This window comes from Papaver somniferum, chromosome 3 (assembly GCF_003573695.1).
Source record: "Papaver somniferum cultivar HN1 chromosome 3, ASM357369v1, whole genome shotgun sequence".
NCBI classification, from domain to species: Eukaryota; Viridiplantae; Streptophyta; class Magnoliopsida; order Ranunculales; family Papaveraceae; genus Papaver; species Papaver somniferum.
In genome coordinates this window covers 21,629,518-21,650,428 of record NC_039360.1, presented here as the reverse complement: position 1 = coordinate 21,650,428, position 20,911 = coordinate 21,629,518, and the positions used below count along the sequence as shown (strand labels likewise).

The 20,911-nt window shown below is 37.6% G+C and overlaps 1 protein-coding gene across 1 annotated transcript; it reads left to right on the top strand.

Annotated features, from left to right (window-relative positions):
• The first annotated feature begins 16,853 nt into the window (after positions 1 to 16,853).
• LOC113359135 lies at positions 16,854 to 19,357 on the top strand. Its single transcript, XM_026602814.1, has 4 exons — positions 16,854 to 16,953; positions 17,019 to 17,079; positions 17,409 to 19,104; positions 19,310 to 19,357. The coding sequence occupies exons 1-4, from the start codon at positions 16,854 to 16,856 to the stop codon at positions 19,355 to 19,357; spliced, it is 1,905 nt and encodes a 634-aa protein (XP_026458599.1).
• The last annotated feature ends 1,554 nt before the right edge of the window (positions 19,358 to 20,911 follow it).

Sequence of the window (20,911 nt, the reverse complement as noted above, 5' to 3'; positions counted from 1 at the left end):
AGGGACGCCTCTTTGTGGTTGAATCTCCGCCTCAAATTTTCATCTTCATAGTCAGTCCAATATGAATCACGACGGGTTTCCTGAATTACCATTTTATGAAGAATTATGCAAGTGAGCATAGTCTTGTGCATTTCACGAGGACTCAACCCACGATATGGGCCACAAATGATAACTTCCTCTTCAAAATTCCAAAAGCGCGTTTCACATCCTTCCTCAATGCCATTTTGGCATCATTAATTCCGGTATGAACGTCCCAATGCACCAGCAGGAGGCTGACGGTAGCATTGAACCAAGATGAAGCATTTTGGGTACATGCCATCCACAAGATAATAGTCATGAGTGTACTGATGTCTATTGATAATGGAGCGGACTTAGGGAGAAATTTCATACCTCAGATCTTCAAACATAGGCGACTTGTGCAAAACGTTAATATCATTTTGTGAACTCGGAAGACAAAAGAAAAGCGTGACATATCCAACAATTATAAGAAGCATCAGCTTCAAGGATAACCATTGGTTTTGGATAATGACCCCTATATTGACCGGCCCAATAAACAGGGCATCCTTGCCATACCCAATGCATACAACCGAGACTACCTAGCATTCCTGCGAATCCCCTTTCTTCATTCTCCCTCAATATTTGTCTAACATCTTCGTCGGTTGGTTTTCGTAAATATGTTGGACCGAAATGATTAATCATTACTTTACAAAACAATGAAAGTTAAATTTAAGAAGTTGTTTTACCCATACGAAGGTACTCATAGTTCGTATCCGATGGAGCGCCATAACCTAGAATCCTTAAAGCCGAAGTGACTTTTTGTTCAGGACTATGGCCTCTAATATTCAGTACACACAATTTGGAAGAAAATAATTGTGCATCATCTTTTGGTGGTAAAATTCCCTCACTCGATACTGTTTGAGGGTGAAAACAGTTTCTGCTGATTTCGGTACTTTCGTGTGTGTGGGTGAGAAACGAGTCTAAACCCTAAACAATGTACTGCAAGGGAGTACTTTGATTCGAGAGATCAATCTGTACAAATCCGGCCTAAACCAAGAAATGGTCGTTCCAGACTTGCTTCGGTCACAAAGTGAAGGAGAAGGGTTGGTCTTAGGGAGGGAAGCGAAGAGAGAATTAAGACCATAATAGTTGATTCTGGAAGAGTAGTTGTTTGACGACTTGTATCAGAAAGTGGAAAGCTAACAGATGGGAAAGCTAACAAGTGATTTATGAATGTTGTATTCTCCTGACTAAAACTTGTTCTTTGGTGGAAATAGGTGAGACCTATTTATACAAGTCGCAACGAAACGTACCCTGGTCTCGTAAGAATTGGAAACGGTTGAGTAACTGGAAGAAAGCGGTAATGGGTAACGCCTGGAATTGATGTTTCCATAATGAAGGAAACGTTTCACCATTACTTATTATGTTTACTAACCGCCTCACTCTTATGACACTTTCTTGCAACGGGCGTACTGTACACCGCACGCTGTAAACCGCCAGACTAATACCTTGATGAGCATCCCCCAGTTTGTGACATGTTTTGATGTCTCGAGTGTTTTCGTGGAAAACGTGTAGCATGTTGCTACATGTGGCGTGGCCAAAGTATTTGGCGTTTGTAGCCAAGTTGGTTCTGTGACCAAAGAATAGGCATCGTAGCCAGGTTGGTGCCGTGATCTGAGAGCTAGCATTGCAGCCAAGTTGGTGCCGTGACCAAGAGTTAGCATCGCAGCCAAGACATTGCCACGAGTCGTTCGGTGGCAGGTTTGTACGGATGAGATCTGCATCTCAGGAGGAAGGGTAATCATAGATTGTTGCAACCCTTCTTTGGTAACCAGCGGCATGGTGGTAGGGCCGCATGGCTTTGGCATGTTTTAGACGCGGCCAAAATTAGGGTTTTGGCATAAACCGTGATGTTTGTCCTTGGGCCGGAAGTTGCCATGCGTTAGGTGGCGAACTTGGACGGCTGAGATTTGTATCTCAGATGAAAGTGTAGCTGTTGATTGTTGCAACCTTCGTTTGGAAGCCAGCGGCATGGTGGTAGGGTCGCATGGCTTTGGCATGTGGTGCGGTTGGGATGGTTGGCATGCCTTGGCGCGGAGATGTGGCTTGGCATGGCATGCCTTTGGCACAGTGGTGCTGGCATGGTTGACATGCTTTGGGGGCGAAGATATGGCTGGCATGGCATGCTTTTGGCACAGTGGTGCGTCTGGCATGGTCGGCATACCTTGGCGCGGAGATGTGGCTGGCATGGCATGCCTTTGGCACAGTGGTGCGGCTGGCATGTTTGGCATGCCTTGGCGCGGGGATGTGGCTGGCATGGTATGTCATTGGAATTTTGGTGCGGCTGGTATGGTTGGCATGCCTTGGCGCGGAGATGTGGCTGGCATGGCATGCCATTGGCACTGTGGTGCGGCTGGCATGGTTGGCATGCCTCGGCGTGGAGATGTGGCTGGCATGGCATGCCATTGGCACTGTGGTTCGGCTGGCATGGTTGGCATGCCTTGGCATTGTGGTGCGGCTGGCATGGTTGGCATGCCTTGGCGCGGAGATGTTGCCAGCCAGTATTGAGGGTTCTGCCGTGGAATATAGCGTATATATATATATAAGGTACCCCAGTAATTTTTACGTAGGCATGTTGAATGATTCAATAAATGTGCTAGTGGTCGTAGTGACATCATGTCAGACGTAAGGTTTTACGATTTTAAACCTAAGCTAAAAACCATCATCAACAGATGCATATATCTTCTTGATAATACTTCTTTGGGATCTAGAACTCTTGGTATTTGGCTCGTATGTACAAGCATCAAAGTGTCAATTAGATTATTATCTTCGGCTTCCTCATCATCAATCTCTTGCAACCTCATACGATACATTTCTTGCTATAATCTGAACCGATTCATAATAATATTCCTCTCTTCATGGATCTCGACATTGATGATTATGGAATATACAATTGAGAATGTAGAAAAAGAAATTGGTGAAATGTCTGTAGAAGTATGTGTGAGTTACCTGGAGAAGTACAAGGGCCTATATATAGGAACCATCAAGGGGAAATAGTCGTTGCAGAATAACTACTAGTTGATAATCTTAATATCGCCAGCGTTATTATTTATAGCGCGCGAAGGAAAGAATGTCGTCAGCGATATAGTTTATATATCCAGCGATATTATTAATATCGCTTGCTAGAAACTTAGTCGTTCAGTGGTTTTTCCATAGTGGCAATCGGTTTGCCATGCCACCTGGTATGCCAAACCTGTTTTTTTTTTTTGCATGTGCATAGGAATAGGCCTCAATAACTTAAATTTAATAAAACTGAGAAAGCAAATTTTCTTACCCTAATGCTACGAAAGAATGGTATCCTTGCATCTACAGAGTTAGACTGATTCAATTTCATCCTCCAGTAAGAAGATGGAGTTTCTCTTTGCCTTTGGAATACTAGAAACTCTCACTGGTAAATCATCAAATCCCTTGTCTTTATTTCTAAACACACTCTGGTTGGATTCGTAACTGGAGCTTCACGACTCGGTACAACTCTGTTGTTATTCCTACTAGTAATTCCTCAATTATCTCCAATTCCGAGAAAAGAAAAATTGTTGATGATGGGAAGAGTTGGAAATCCATAAGAAATGCAAGTACATCGGTTATTCTTCTTATGATTAACGGTAACTCCAGTCAATACATTTAATCGATTTGTCAGATCTGCATTAGCCTGTAAGAGAGCAGCATTTTCTTGACTCAGCTTATCAGCTTTATTCAAGGAATCTTCGAGATATCCACAACACAATTCATATCCATCCATCAAACTTTGATACTCATTATCAACAATTAAAGTCGTAGGACTCACTGGAAATTCACGAATCGGTGAAACTCGGTTGTCATTCTTAATATCAGATCTATCAGTGCTTCCACCATTATCTCCAATGTCTAGGGAAAGAAAATCATCGATGACCGGAAGACTTGAAAATCCGGAAGAGGTGTAAGCAGAGCGTTGATTTTTTTGATGATCGGCAGAAGACTTGGTTAATAAATTTTTCAGATCTCTATAGACCAACTGGAGAACATCATTCTCTTGGATTAGAATATAAAATTTTTTCTGATGATTCTACGAAATACCACTGCACAATTCATATTCATCCAATAACTTTTCATATTGAGGAATGTAAGTTGATTCTCGGTCGTAATTTGATTCGTGATATTAGAAGAAGACGAAGGATGATAAATGGATGACGTTGTCGGGAAATTCTGAGAACTTAATGTTGAACTACCACCTGATGATGATGAATTATAATCTTGTAAACCTGTCGAATAATGACAAAACTGATAATCAGAACATCAACTTTTAAAAGATAGCATTGAAGAATATTATAATCGCGATCCCATGTATCTTTACTTTTCTGTGTAGAAATATGACTCCTTTTAGATATAGGAGGTTCTCTTTTTCGATATCTCAATAATTTCTTGAATCGTTGATTGATAAGAGACAATTGATGATTTAGTTCAGTCTCATCTTCATCATCTAAATCTTCATGATCTTGGGAGTTTTCTGGACATTGAGTCGGTGGATTTTTAATGGCTTTATAGGCAAAATTGTCCTTTTGTTTTGACAAGTACTCCTGATCAAATATATTTAGTTTTCTTACAAGAGAATTTCTTGATAAGGATGAAATATTGTTAGCTTCGATGATTTCATGCTTCTTAGATTCGTATCTAGACGACAATGATCTGAGAATTTTGCACACTATATCTTTTCAGAAATAGTTTTTCCAAGAGAGAAAGAAGCATTAACTATCTCAGAGAGTTTAATATGAAACTCTTCAAAAGTGTCGTTGTCATCCATTCGAAGGTTCTCCCAATCAGAAGTGAGAGTTTGAAGTCTACCTTCCTTTTCTGATGTGTTACCTTCAAATACGATCTAAAGATTATCCCAAGCTTCCTTTGAAGTTTGGCATGTTGATACATGATGTTGTAGATCACGACTTGCGGCATGTATAATAGCATTCAAACCATCTGAATTCTGGTTTGCAAAAGCCTTTCCTTCGTTTGTATATTTTACTAAGCGTTTAAACTCATTTTTCGAATTTTCAACTTTCGGGCGATTATAACCATCGACGACTAATAGCCATGTATTAAAGTCTCTTGATTGAAGAAAAAATCTCATAGAAGATTTCCACCATAGAAAGTTTGTTCCATAAAATCTTGGTCGTACATTAACTGAACTCGATTCATGTGAACTCGAGTTCATTTCCTATAGGTTGGATCGCACCAAACATAAATTGTTAGATCTTTTCGTGTTTTCCTACTCTGATACCAATTGAAAAGACGAGGTTACCCAAATACACCACAAACTTTTAAATTATCCACACATAGGTCCTCTTACCGAAGGTGATTGTCTATGGACAAAGTCGAGACAATACGACAAATCGGTATTCACACTTTGTGTGATCGTCTATGGATACGAGATCGAGATAATACAACAATCAAAGTGTGATTACTTGATAATATGTTCGGAATTTACCAAACTCTATAGGATCACTATCAAGTAATACGTAGTTAACGTTTGTGTATTTTACTTTTAATTATAATAAACAATTATAATTGTGGAAATAGAAAAGTAAAAGACACAGCAAGATTTTATTAACGAGGAAACCGCAAATGCAGAAAAACCCAGGGACCTAGTCCAGAATTGGATACTATCAGAATTAAGCCGCTATACAAAATCTAAACCAACTTCGTATAGTTGAGACCAAGAAACTAAACCTAGTTCACTTAGTTTCTTCAGTATCCTTACGCTTCTGACATTCAATAAGTGCATGAACTGGAACAATTTCGTTGGACCATATTCCAAACAGTAAAGGAACAACAAATATATTTGGTAACAACTCTCTTGATTCTTTCAGATTAAGATATCCCAAGTCATATGCAAATGCTCTTCCGTTTAACAAATAAACTCCTTTGCCTGGTTAGATCAATTTATCCAACAACTACCGAAGTAGCAGAGTTTAGATTTGCAATCAATCAATATAGGTTCCAACAAGAAATTATAAAGTGATGTCGATCTTACACAACTTATCAATCGAATGAATCCAATTCTAGTTGGATCCTAGCCGATTAAGGTTTGTGCACACTCAAATATATAGAAACCAAATCAGAAATATTCTTTGTCTTCAAATCTTCTTTAATCTTCAATAAACACCTGTATGACACCACTTGAATCTCTTGTGATCAATCACGCATAGAAGGAGTCTGTTAACAATGGATTATCACAAGATGTCTTTAGATCTACAAACAGTTCTAAAGATCTCGTCGATACTTCGATCTAGTTTGAGTGAATCTTATATCAAAAGAGAAGATTCTCACGAATAAACAAATTAGGTGCAATCAAAGTTCAACAACCGTTAGTCAATAAAATCAATCGAAAACTAAAATAACTGCAATTATTTAGTTTCCCACCAATGGTACTCGTAGAGCTTCTTGATCCCACATAAGTCTTTAAACGAGCAATCGTAAGAGATTTCGCCTAATTAGGGTACTTTCCTTTCCGGATAGACGGCTCTACCAGAAACAACAACAAGATGAAGTTTACCTGGCTCTTAGGATAGTTTGCACGAGATACAAACTTAGGTATTTATAGACCAAGGATGTTTGGACACCAAGGAATTTCCAAAATCGAATATTCTCAAGATATGCAATAAATGCCTAAAATCGGTTTTCATAATTACTGGAAATGCTTTGTCCAATATTTTCCAAATATCTCATAGAAAATCTCCAATTAGTAAATGCACATTACCAATTTTTATTTTCAAACTTAACATGATACATAATCTAAATCAATAAATATGAAGCTCAGTGTCGATTCGAACTTCAAATGTGATATAACGGCATACAAACTATGAACCGAGAATCTCCGGGAGGGGTTCAGACTTCAAACTTAACATGATACGTAATCTAAATCAATAAATATGAAGCTCAGTGTCGATTGGAACTTCAAATGTGATATTTTGGCTTTAGTAATAGCTGGAGTTAGACCCGAGTCTCTGATTAGGATGAACTGGAGACGAAATCTATCATATTTTGACATTTTGACTTCAATTATCATTGGAGTTAGACCAGAGTCTCTAGTTAGGATGAACTGGAGACGAAATCTGTCATGTTTGGACATTCTGACTTCAATTATCATTGGAGTTAGACCTGAGTCTCTCGTTAGGATGAACTGGAGATGAAATCTATCATATTTGGATATTTTGGCTTCAGTAATCACTGGAGTTAGATCCGAGTCTCTTATTAGGATGAACTAGAGATGAAATCTAACATCTGGTTTTGGCAACTTCGAGACATGACCTGGCTCTGAGCTCGAAACCTGGAGGTGAGTGGACTACTCTAAGTTGGCGACTTCTTAAGAACGATGAATCTGTGGATCCGCAAGTAAGATGCCATTTTAATATTCCTCCAAACCTTAAAAATGTCCGGTTTTGGCAACTTCGAGACATAACCTGGCTCCGAGCTCGAAACCTGGAGGTGAGTGGACTACTCTAAGTCGGAGACTTCGTAAGAACGATGAATCTGTGGATCCGCAAGTAAGATGCCATTGGAATATTCCTCCAAACCTTAAAAATGTCTGGTTTGGCAACTTCGAGACATAACCTGGCTCCGAGATCGAAACCTGGAGGTGAGTGGGCTACTCTAAGTCGGAGACTTCGTAAGAACGATGAATCTGTCGATCCACAAATAAGATGCCATTGGAATATTAATTGACCAAACCCTAAAATCCAATCTTAATAAGCCTAAGCAAGGAAGTCAATTTCGGATTGTCTCGGTCGACACCGAGATACTGGTACAACTTTGTCTCGGGGAAATTCCGTTTTAAAATCTCGGTTTCATATTTTACATCCTCGTATCGATAATCACTTAAAACAAACATAGTATTAGTAAATATGGTTGTTCACCTTCCTCATCATCAACACCAAATAATAATTTTAGCTCAAGAAATTCAAACACAGCAACAAGCAATAATACTAGTGAGTGAATTAATATTTTTAATTTTTGTACGTGCGATTAGTCCACTCAATTTAAAAAAAATAATATTCCGGCCAAGACAAACCAATTCCGACCGAAAAACGCGTTTCCAGCCGTAATTTTCGCAAATATTTCGTCCGTCCGAAATTAACAAAATCGTGTCTTCTTGGACCGAAATCCGGAATTTCGCCGAAATTTCGGCCGAGATGGCCGAAATCGACTACATAGAGCCTAAGTTAGTGTTTATGCCCAAAATAGTTTTATCATAACGGATATTTCTACCCAATCCCAATAAGCCTAAGTTAGTGTTTCAACCCAAAATAGTTTTCAACTACGTAAATCGATCTTGGCTTCATCGTCACCAACTTCATCATCACCACACAGTTGAAGACTTACCACCTCCACCAATATCTCAAAGGTCTGTTATGTACATCGATCTGTAACCAAAATCTGATTTTAGGGACCTTTTTTTTTTTGAATTGGGTTTTTTCAGTAAATTGAGGCGCATTAAATTTTTTTGATTTTTGTCTGAGATTTTTGCATTAAATTTGGGTAGTTGGTATTAAATGATGCAGCCTGAAATTGAAATTGATATCTACTCCTTTCTTTTTGTGCTTATCAACACAGAACAATATGGGTTTGGTTTAAAATTTGATTAAAATCTTCCTTAGTTGCATGATTGGATTCAAATCAACAAAGTAATGAAGACAAGAGGGGTTTCATGATTCTAAAGTGTTCTCAATTGTGTGTACAATGCACAATTATGTGTTTGATAAAATGTCTTAAAGATTTTTTTTTTTTTTTTGTAGTTTAAGCATTCTAATGGGATTTTGATTAGTGGGTTCTGTTTAAACACGGGTTTATAGTAATATCTAAGGATGAAGCATTCAATTTATAGTAATATCTAAAGCTGAACCAGAACAGAGTTTTAATGATTATGTTATCTTGCAGTTAAATTAGTTTGATTTATGTTTAGGTATCGTACAAATGAGCATACTGATATAAGATTTTGATGGGTTGTAGTAAATAGGATTCGAACTCTAAGACTTGTGAAAGAAGAGTTTTTAGATTTAATAAAAACAAATATACAAATAATATTAACAATGGGAGAGAGGTACTAGGACTAAGGATTTATCCAATCTTCAAAACATAAGGTTCACTTATTTATTCTCAACAATTTTAGCTCAAGAAATAAAAACATGGACTCTATTTTTGCCAAGGTAGATTCTCAAAACATCGATTGTAAATGTTAAGCATGGGACATCAAATCATCTAAGCTAAGCATGACCCATCTAATGAAATGACAACCAATTTAATCAAATCATATTTCAATTAATTTTTAATGCAAAAGTCTTAAAAAGAATTAATAAAATTACCCATGTATGAAGCTCAGCCTCCTTCATCGTCCCAGTGTTGGGTTTAGATCATCATGATGAAAACACGCTCAAAATATTTTATTATGGCTCAAATGGTGTTTACAATGAAGAGAAGAAGAGAAAATGATGTGAAACTGTAATATACGACGCACAAAAGGCGTCCAGAAAAAAACGATAAAACATAAGTGTTGTTGTCGCTTTGGTTCTAAGACCCACACCTACGACCAACGTTCCACTGTCGTTGTCACTGTTGAAGAACGACGGTTTCTGCGAGTCTGTTCTTCGTGTTCTTCATCTTCATCAGCAGCAGCAAGCTTGCTTTTCATCTTGATTTCTTGCTCTTCAGTTCTCCTCAATCCCCCAAACTCTCGACAACCCTTCTACTCAACCCCAAAAACCTATTTATAGACAACAGGCCCATCGAATCTCTCTATATTACTCCCAAAAATCTTCATTTACTCGGTAGTGAAAGAAAATATTATGGAAATATTTTCTTCCTTGTTTTAGCTTCTCACGCGTTTTCTCCGGTCCATCACGCTACAATTCGATTACACATGCTCCACAAGGTTTCTCGATGCATCAAACACGTGCAGAACACACACAAATTCTTCCAGAACTCGTGAAGAAACTCTCCCTGCACGTGTTTTATCTGCTTTGAGCTCGTGAATTGGCTAGCCAATTATGGGCTAAAAGAACACTCACACTAGCTTTTCCATGTTAAATCAAAACTTCCCACCAATTTTCAGCGATTGAATCGCACTATAACACCTTCATTTTGCTGATTGAAAATCTGCCAGAAGTGAAATGCTTTTTCCCGCCAAAACACAAATTTGAATGTTGAAGATGACCTCCCCCTTATTCAGAGTGGGAGTGCGAATAGTATATACCTTGGGGGTGACCTGGGGGTGCCCCTTAGTAATTAGGTTACCCCTTATCCAAACTTGGGAGTCCGAATAACATGTGTCCTCCGGGTGCCAAAATCAACTTTTCGAGCCGAATTTTCCAAAAAATACCTACAAATACATAAAATACCAAAATTAGTACAAAATCGAGTGCCAACAATATATAGTATTGAGATCAAATTAGACACAAAAATGTGTCTATCAAATACCCCCAAACTTATTATTTGCTAGTCCTCGAGCAAAATTTATTCTTGAAAAGTGACCGAGTTAATCTCGGGTGGGTTTATCAGAGGTGTACCCACAAAAACCAATACTCCATACCCTATCTATCTACACAGAACCTTGGAAGGCACTAAAGAATCTCCTTGGTTGGCATACAATCATTGACTATAGGAGGAAGTACCCTGATGCGAAATTCCAATTGGTGTATACGAGTTTGCACTCAAGCATACTAAAATTCATATAAAGTGACAGAGCTCTACTCAGATAGTTTCTGGACATCATAACCCGGAGTCAACCAATCACATGGATAGATTAAGAAGATTGTTGTAGAAAAACGTAGATGATGTTAACTAAGGTGAACCTATCCTAATGGACTGAGATACTGGTCTGGACTAATATCAACACACTTGCATATACAAGGGAACCAGTGGTCGATAATCCTAGCTCTAGGTCAACCAACTGGCATATACAAGGGTTCCAGTGGTTGACATTATTGAATTTATTCCGGTTGGTCTGATGGTCTGGTCTCAAAATTTTTTTTTGATGTATCTCAGTCACTTTATTTCACCCTAGTAATGGTAAAAAGGTAGAAAGAAAAAGAAGTGATCAGGATTCTTTCGATGTTTCCATCACGAGATATGGCGAAACTACCATGTTTTTTTTTCCTAACACCTGAGCTATGTGCTTTTATGAATAGACTCTTCTAGATGTTTTCATCTAATCAGATTGGTTCCTCAACTCCTATAACCAAGATGTTCTCATCCACATAGATTGGTTAGTGCAAACCTTAATATGCATAAATTTCTAGGCTCTGGAGTTTAATAATTGCAACTAAAAAGTTTCTCCCATACCCCCAAACTTAAATCTAACATTGTCCTCAATGTTCTAAAGATAATATTAAAAGCATGAACAAGGAGAAACGGTTACCATTTGAAGCAAAAGAGTTAAGGAAAGATATTATCGTGTTGCGTGTGAATGGGTTACCTCCCAAGAAGTGCTAAGTTTAAAGTCTTCATCCAGACTTAGGAAAAGATTAGTCAACTCGAATCATAAAGTAAAAGTCGAAATAATTGTGGGTCTTCAAAACTAAATAGAGATGACCAAAGGAAACTGCAATGATCCAAGAAAATGAACAAGACTAGCAAGCCCTTACTTAGTTTCCTGATTAAGAAATTTATATCTAATTGTGGTCAGGTTCAGGTTCTATGAAAGGGTCTAAATGGAAAATTTTCATTGGCTGCGTTTCTTCATAGGTGGGATCCGAATCATTAGGTCCTAAAGTATGGAAAAACTCAAATATGATCTTGAAAGCGCACAATAATAACCTAAATAACTGAGGATCCTCTAAGTCAATAAGATTTGACTTACATAATTGACCACAATGAGATTAGTGGTCATTCTTAAGCAAATGTGTCGATTCTAATTTCCTAAAGCATTTAGGTTTAGTCTCATAACTTAATATTCGACACATTTGGAATATAAACGTTCCCACAGTTGGAAGAAAACTATTTGGTGGGAAAACAAAGTCAATCTGGGGATCATAGGTTGGGCAAACCACATCAACCATAGGATGGGTTTCTAACGACTGAACTTCTTCCTGGACATCATTAGGTTCGGGAAAACGAGTATGAAGGTAATCTTGTAAAATGGTCGAGGCAGAGATATCAAGTCCTAAGTGAAGGGACTTTCTGAAAGTTAAAGGTAAGGCACTAGGAAGGTGATAATCACCCCCAAACTTAGAGTTTTCAGTGTCTCTAGCTAGACTAGTCACAATCTCCCTAATTTCTGGATCATTAGATTCTTGAAAATGGTCAATTGATTCTTCTAAGTTATTATCAGGTAGTGCATATTTACTCATCTCTACGGGTCTATCTTCTTTGTATAAGACTATGGTTTCTAAGTCGCTAGATTCTAAAACAGCATTTTCGGAATAAACCCGTTCCTCTAAACCACTATCGGCTTCGTAATCAACAGGAAATACTACATCGTCTAAAACGGTGGTATTCCTAGTCAAATCCTCGTCCTTTTGAATAGATGAATAATCATTAAAAAAATTTGGATTTGAACTAGAAAAAATATAATCATTATAAAGCTCAATTGGAATAATAGATTCCTGATCACTATGCCTACATATTTCAGATTCTTCATTACTACTATCCTCATCATCATAATAGTACAAAGATGATTGAACCTTATCTAAATAAGTAGTGTCTTTTATTCTAACCTCGTCCTCTAAATTAGGCAAATATTCACTATTGAAATCAAGGGTAGAATTAGAAACACTATTTTGGAAATTTAGATTATTTCGAGCACCATTAGCCAACTGTTCATTTTCTGCCTCTAGACGTGCCTGAATTTCACTGAGCATAACACTTATACGTTCACCACTCTCGTTTTTAATCTCAGAATATCGTGTACACTCTTCTTTTGAACTATTCATTGCAACTAAACGTTTATACGTCCTTCAATCCGTTGTTGGGTCTCTTCTAGAGATGGAACAGGTTCAGAAATATCATAATCAGGACTAGTTTCCAAAAACGAGTAACTAGTACTACAATGTTCCTGATTTTCTTGCTCGTAAGACCAATTCGTGTGTGGATAGTAATTGGGCTCACCATGGTTTGAACCATAACCTTTAAAAGGTTGAAGTTCCCAACTACTATTCCCACTATGGTCATAAAACTGATGATGTCCATAATCAAATTCAGGTTGATATTCATTGTATTGGCTTCTATCATACCAGTTCGACATTCTTAATTGCAAGGGAATTATACACAATCACAAACAATGCTGACTCAACCAAATCAAACCTAAAAATTTCTAGCAAACAAAAAGCATGATGGCTCCACTTAGATTGTTTCTAGACCAGCTTCTAATCTTTCGAAAGGGAATTCGTTACAATTTAAGCAAACCCCTCTGGAATCAATCCGAGTTAAAGTAAGTTGAATCGAGGCGAGGGAAGCTCAATGGAGCTTTGATACCCAAAGCCTCACCGGTTCAAGGCGGCGCAGTCACGCATTCAACTCACAGAAACCATCAAGAACTTTGAAGTATGCTTACAAGAGTAACCAATATTTTTCGAATGACTTTCCTGTTAAGCTCGTTACCCTATAGGTCTCTTTCTAGTGAAAATTAGGTTCGCGTTTGGTTTCGTTTTCCTAAGGCGGGCAAGAAGGGAACAGTGATGAAATCCGAACCCTTATCTTGTATGGCCGGTTCTTTCCCTTTACTAGGAAATTAAAACAGCCGGTTCAGTCCTCAACAAATATTCACCTTAAGGCAGACAGAAAACCCGCTTACAGGGGATTCGCGGGTGATTCGAAAGGCTTACCTCCCGTACCAGACGGGCGAAGAACCGCTGTAGTCGACTCGGGCCACTGACTCCGGTGTCAGTGTGCGAACCCGAGGGGCCGAGACGATATCGTAATGGTCGTCCTTCCCTGCAAACAGTTTATATTTAATAATTTTTTATTTTTTTATATATAACCCTTCCGTAGGGTTTAAAAAAATAATTAAACAAAATGTCCCGATTGTCCAGTCCAAAAAAAAGAAATAAAAAAATAATAATAATTATTATTACAAAAAAAATGGAAAGTTTAAAAAAAAAATAATAATAATTCTCTCTTTTTTTTTTCTTTTTTTTTCTCTCTTTTTTTCTTTTTTTTTCTTGCTTTGTCTTTTTCCCTCTCTTTTAGCTTTAAGCTTTGATTCCAAGGTCTTTAGTATCTAACTCCAAACCTGTAATACAAAGACACACACAAAGAGACGTGAAAACAACAAATGGAATAATAATAATAATAAAAAACAAAAACCTAAAAATTCTACCTAAGCAAAAATCCGCGTCGGCGACGCCAATTGATATAAGATTTTGATGGGTTGTAGTAAACAAGATTCGAACTCTAAGACTTGTGAAAGAAGAGTTTTTAGATTTAATAAAAATAAATATACAAATAATATTAACAATGGGCGAGAGGTACTAGGACTAAGGATTTATCCAATCTTCAAAACATAAGGTTCACTTATTTATTCTCAACAATTTTAGCTCAAGAAATAAAAACATGGACTCTATTTTTGCCAAGGTAGATTCTCAAAACATCGATTGTAAATGTTAAGCATGGGACATCAAATCATCTAAGCTAAGCATGATCCATCTAATCAAATGACAACCAATTTAATCAAATCATATTTCAATTAATTTTTAATGCAAAAGTCTTAAAAAGAATTAATAAAATTACCCATGTATGAAGCTCAGCCTCCTCCATCGTCCCAGTGTTGGGTTTAGATCATCATGATGAAAGCACGCTCAAAATATTTTATTATGGCTCAAATGGTGTTTCCAATGAAGAGAAGAAGAGAAAATGATGTGAAACTGTAGTCTGCGACGCACAAAAGGCGTCCAGATTAAACGATAAAATACAAGTGTTGTTGTCTCTGTGTTTCTAAGACCCACACCTACGACCCATTCTCCACTGTCGTTGTCTCTGTTGAAGAACAACGGTTTCTGCGAGTCTGTTCTTCGTGTTCTTCATCTTCATCAGCAGCAGAAAACAGCAGCAGGAAGCTTGCTGTTCATCTTGATTTCTTTCTCTTCAGTTCTCCTCAAGCCCCCAAACTCTCGGAAACCCTTCTACTAAACCCCAGAAACCTATTTATAGACAACAGGCCCATCGAATCTCTCTCAATTACTCCCAAAAATATTCATTTACTCGGTAGTGAAAGAAAATATTATAGTAATATTTTCTTCCCTGTTTTAGCTTCTCACTCGTTTTCTCCGGTCCAGAACGCTCCAATTCGATTACACATGCTCCACAAGGTTTCTCGATGCATCAAACACGAGCAGAACACACACAAATTCTTCCAGAACTCGTGAAGAAACTCTCCCTGCACGTGTTTTATCTGTTTTGAGCTCGTGAATTGGCTAGCCAATTCTGGGCTAAAAGAACACTCACACTAGCTTTTCCATGTTAAATCACAACTTCCCACCAATTTTCAGCGATTGAATCGCACTATAACACCTTCATTTTGTTGATTGAAAATCTGCCAGAAGTGAAATGCTTTTTCCCGCCAAAACACAAATTTGAATGTTGAAGATGACCTCCCCCTTATTCAGAGTGGGAGTGCGAATAGTAGATGCCTTGGGTGACCTGGGGGTGCCCCTTAGTAATTAGGTTACCCCTTATCCAAACTTGGGAGTCCGAATAACACGTGTCCTCCGGGTGCCAAAATCAACTTTTCGAGCCGAATTTTCCAAATATATTTATTTCCAAAAAATACCTACAAATACATAAAACAACAAAATTAGTACAAAATCGAGTGCCAACAATATATAATATTGAGATCAAATTAGACACAAAAATGTGTCTATCACATACTTTGTTTGGATGGCTCGGCAAAATCATTATTGGCTGGTAGTGAGTCTTTTAGAATTTCCCTCATTCTGACCTCTTTGGTTGGCAAGGCCTTAGAGTTAGATGGCTCAGCAAAATCATTATACTGTTCTTATGTCATGAAGTTTCCACATGCCATCTCCGTGTGTGGTCCAAAATGGAGTTTTGGAGTTTCCACCCATATTCACCGTTAAAATCACGTTAAGTGATGATACTGAATTGTGCTCAGTTTAGTTCTCTTAGACTTGCATAACTGTTTCAATTGAATTTCTTATATTCAAACTAAAACATAGAAAACCGAATTTAGATTTTTCAAATGATTATGAAAGGTGTTTCTTTCTAGTTTTTAAATTAGGGTCAAGCTCTTCATTCCGACTTCTAACGAATCATGTGGAGCCTCGACATTGCTGGTTGGTTTGATGTGTTTGTGCGGCATTTTCGCCCAGATTCTTACTGTGTACTTTTGGCATTCATCTCATTTGGTTAAGTTTGTTCGTACCATCTTTTTGGTTGATTGAACATTATTTAAGTACATGAATTATTGCTCCCATATGCACTAGTATATGACTTGTAATGCAGCTAACTATTTAGATTTTGGTGAAAAATTAGCCTACGAGGCTCAATTTTTACAAGATCAAGGAATGTGCTTATAGTCTTCTAAGACTGTGTACTACCCTTAACAGTCATATTATTATGAAGTTGAGAGAGATGACTTGACTTTGTTAGGTAATAAGTAGGTGATTGGTGAAAGTTAGTATTGCTTTGCCATGTGTAATGTTTTTGTATCTTTTGTGCATATGCTGCCATATACTGAAATATCTTTTGTGCATATACTGCCATAGTACTCTGCCATGTTTGGTTGATAGTGCGAATAGTAGTTTGATTTTTCAAATGATTATGAACCTGTGGAGCCTCGACATTGCTAGTTTGGTTGATAGTGAGCATAGTACTCTGCCATGTTGTTCTTAACTCTGCCATGTTGTTCTGCACTTCATGCTGAAAATTCTTTGCATCTCAGAATTGCTGGAGTGGGAATACTAATCTTTGATTCTACAGGTACGTGCATACTATGCTGCCAGATCCTTCACCATCCCAATCTTGAACACTGAATATATATGCAGATGCCATAGAGTTGCTGGAAGCTCTTAATTTGTGCAAGGAGTTAAAGTTAAATGACATCACGTAATTGGTCAGTAACTACTTCTATAAATAAGGTCTTATGGAGTAACTGAAGCATTATTTTGGACTGTAAATATCTTCAACCAAAGAAGTGGCTCCAGTGTTGGTTGAGCAGGGAAATTCAAAGACTTTTTTAACCGGAAGAACTGAACAGATTTGAAGATTCAAGTCATTCCAAATGATGGATAAAGATTGGGTTCATTGGTCAAGGTTAATATGTTGTTCATTCTTTCAAAGCTTTTTTTAACTAGAATATTACATTCTTTACATTGGTTTTCACTCTTGTATTACGTTATTACCGTGCTTAATTATTTCTTCGTTCTTTCATGTAGGGATGATCTTCCATATCAGGATGCCTTGCAGAATTTCATAGATACTGTTTGTCAGAAACTTGGAAATCCTTACGAGTTCAGTTGTCCTTGTGTTGATTGTAAAAACCTTGCTTTGCCACTTCCTCCAAAAAGAGTGTATTTTCACTTGCTGAAACGAGGTATGGATCCTACATACACTGAGTGGGTTTTTCACGGGGAGACGAATGTCACTTCTAATAATGTTATCCAAGAGGGACCAACAAGGGGTTCATATCAGACTGATGTTGAAGGTGATTCACATATCGATCAGGGACATGAAACTAGGCAAGATGAGGGATTGGACAACCAGGAGGAAGAGGGGGACACACCGTTATATCCTAATTGTAACACACACACAAAGTTATCTATCATTGTTGAATTTTATAGGCACAAGACAGTAAATGGTTTATCTAGGAAATATTTTGACGAACTTCTCAAGACAATTGGTTCCTTGTTGCCGCCAGGTCATTGCCTTCCTTGCTCAACATATGAAGTGAAGAAGCTGCTGAAATCTTATCAATTGACTTACGAGAAAATACATGCTTGTGTGAATGATTGTTTTCTGTTTAGAAAAGACTTGCAAGATGCAGAAGAATGTCATAAATGTCATTATTCTAGGTGGAAGGAAGACACATCTAACATGGACGATGCTGACATGATAGACAAGCCCAAAAAGAAGATACCGGTGAAGGTCCTTAGATACTTCCCCATTGTGTCGAGATTGAAGAGATTGTATCAATCAGCAGAGCTGGCTGAGCAGTTGATATGGCACGCGACGAACAAGAGTAAAGATGGGAAGATGCGTCATCCAGCAGATTCTTTGGCTTGGAAGCACATAGATAGAAAGTTTCTCGAGTTTGCTTCAGATTCGCGTAATTTGCGTCTTGGGCTTGCTGCTGATGGATTTAATCCATTTCGCGATCTTTCCCCAACCCACAGTTGTTGTCCGGTGATGATCGTGGTTTATAATTTGCCCCCTCAGTTGTGTATGCAAGGCGAAAACATAATTCTGAGCATGTTGATTCCAGGAAAAAAACAACCGGGTAATGACATCGATGTATACTTGCAGCCCTTGATTAATGATCTGATTGAGTTGTGGGAGAATGACGTGCAGGTATATGATTCGTTTACTAAAACAGAATTTAACTTGAAATCATTATTAATGTGGACAATAAACGATTTACCTGCATATGGTAATCTATCTGGATGTACATATAAAGGGAAGGCAGCTTCCCCTCTTTGCGGTGAAAATACACTTTCAAACTGGTTGTCAGTTAGTCGTAAAACTGTTTACTTGAATCATAGGAGATTTCTTCGTCATAATCATCCTCTTCGGCAGAAAAAAGTCTGGGTTAATGGGGAGGTTGAGAAAAAGGAAAAGCCACTTGTTATGTCTGGTGCTGCCGCACTTGAATGTCAGAGTAGTATTGTTAATGACTTTGGGAAAGCGGAGAAGAACGGGGAGGAGATAAGAAAAAAGAAAGAGGAAAAGAAGAAGAATAAAAAGAGTAAGGGGCAGAGTAGTGTGGCAACAGGTGCTAATGTGGGTAATTCTAAGTGTGGGAAGCGGAAAAGGGCTGTTGTTACTGATGCGGCTAGTTCTGGTACACCTGATGATGAAACTGAGCTTCGGGTGTTTAACAAACGATCAATATTCTTCGACTTAGCTTACTGGAAGGTCAGTTCTGTAAATTCAAATTTACTTGGTAATAGTTTGCTTAACTTCAAATTTACTTGTTTATGTCTCAACTTTTGTAAGTTCACAAGTGTTCACCTGAAATCATTTAGTTTGCTTAACAAGTCAGAGCTGCAGCCTTACTACAACTCAAAAAAAATTGAAACTTTGTTGGTAGCGTATTTACTTGTTATTGGTGCTCAAACAGGTTGATATGTCATTAGAACTTTCACATATTGAGAAAAGTGCTTATTAGGCTTAAAATGTAATGCAGCTACAGTACATGATATGTAATAAAAGTGCTTATTAGGCTTGTGTAAGAGGTGTCCTGTACATATTGAGATGTAGACTGCAGTTAATTGGCTCTTTATTGGTTGACATCTCTAGACGTTAGAAATCGCATCTTTGGTTTTTCATAATGGTGTTTGATGTTGTACTACATGGGTTTGAAATAGTATCAGTTTAGTGGATGTTACATTTTTGTTTTCTTCATGTCTTAACTTGTAGATTTTGAAATGTATGTTTCTAAGGTCTAATTTTGTAAGAAGTTGTTTTTCCGTTCTTCATTGTTTGTTTTAATTCATAGATTAAGGGTTATCGTTTAAGTAAGTTGATAAAAAATCTGTATGGTTATGCTTAGGGAAAAAAAAACATTTCTAAGTTTATAGAGTTACTAATGTTAGGTTTTTTCCATCTTCCTAGGATTTATTACTACGACACAATATCGATGTTATGCATACAGAAAAAAAAATTGCGAGAGTATCATTGGTAGTATACTGAATATAAAGTTCAAAACAAAAGACGGTCTAAACTCACGCAATGATCTGAAGAGTATGGGAATAAGACCAGAATTGCATCCAGAAGAGATAAATGGCAAAACGATCCTTCCACCAGCACCATACTGCTTAAACGACAAGGAAAAGGATATATTTTATAATAGGATGAGAAATTTGAAGGTTCCATATGGGTATAGTTCTGATCTTAGAAAGCATTTATCTAAAGATGGTTGCTTAGGTGTTCTTAAGGCTCATGATTATCATGTTCTTATGCAACAAATATTACCCGCTGCTTTGCAAGGACTTTTACCTATATGGCCAAGGGAGGCGATTTTCAGGTTATGTTCTTATTTTCATGAAATATGCCAAAGGGAAGTTGATCTCTAGAGATTAATAGAACTTGAAGTAGAAGTTGCTGAGACTTTGTGTATGTTGGAGAGGTACTTCCCTCCGTCATTTTTTGATGTCATGGTGCACTTGACAATTCACCTAGCTCGAGAAGTGCGATTATGTGGACCTGTTCAATATCGTTGGATGTATCCATTTGAAAGGTATGCCAATTTAATTTATATTACTTCTGTTTTTTGGTTTCGTGTAGAAAGTTATGCTCTTTGTAGCTTAGAGATACTAATATTTAATTAACTGGTAATTATTGCATATGCGACTTTCCTAGGTATATGAAGACATTCAAAGAATATGTAAAGAATTATGCACAACCTGAAGCGAGTATATCCGAGTGTTATCTTGGGATGGAGTGTGTTAGGTATCTTGATATTCATAAGGCGTAACGAAAACATTCAAAGTGATTCCACACCGGCAGCACGTCCTCTTTCTAAAGGTGTCCAAGTGCGTATGGATAGTGACAAGTTAAAGATAGCTCACAGATATGTGCTTTTTAACACACCCGAAATTGACCCATATATAACGTAAGTATGACATTCATGTTCATTAAAAATGGCATGTCAATTAGAACTTCATTTTTTAATTTTACTTTTGTCTTAGAATGCATATGGACGAGTTAAAATCTTCTGCTG

What these genes read in the sequence shown, in the direction of transcription:
- LOC113359135 (XM_026602814.1), top strand. Translation starts at nt 16,854, where the DNA reads ATGTTGTTCTTAACTCTGCCATGTTGTTCTGCACTTCATGCTGAAAAT. An exon ending in ACTAATCTTTGATTCTACAG is followed by an intron (nt 16,954 to 17,018) that starts GTACGTGCATAC and finishes ATATATATGCAG; the next exon opens with ATGCCATAGAGTTGCTGGAA. An exon ending in TCGACTTAGCTTACTGGAAG is followed by an intron (nt 19,105 to 19,309) that starts GTCAGTTCTGTA and finishes GTGCTCAAACAG; the next exon opens with GTTGATATGTCATTAGAACT.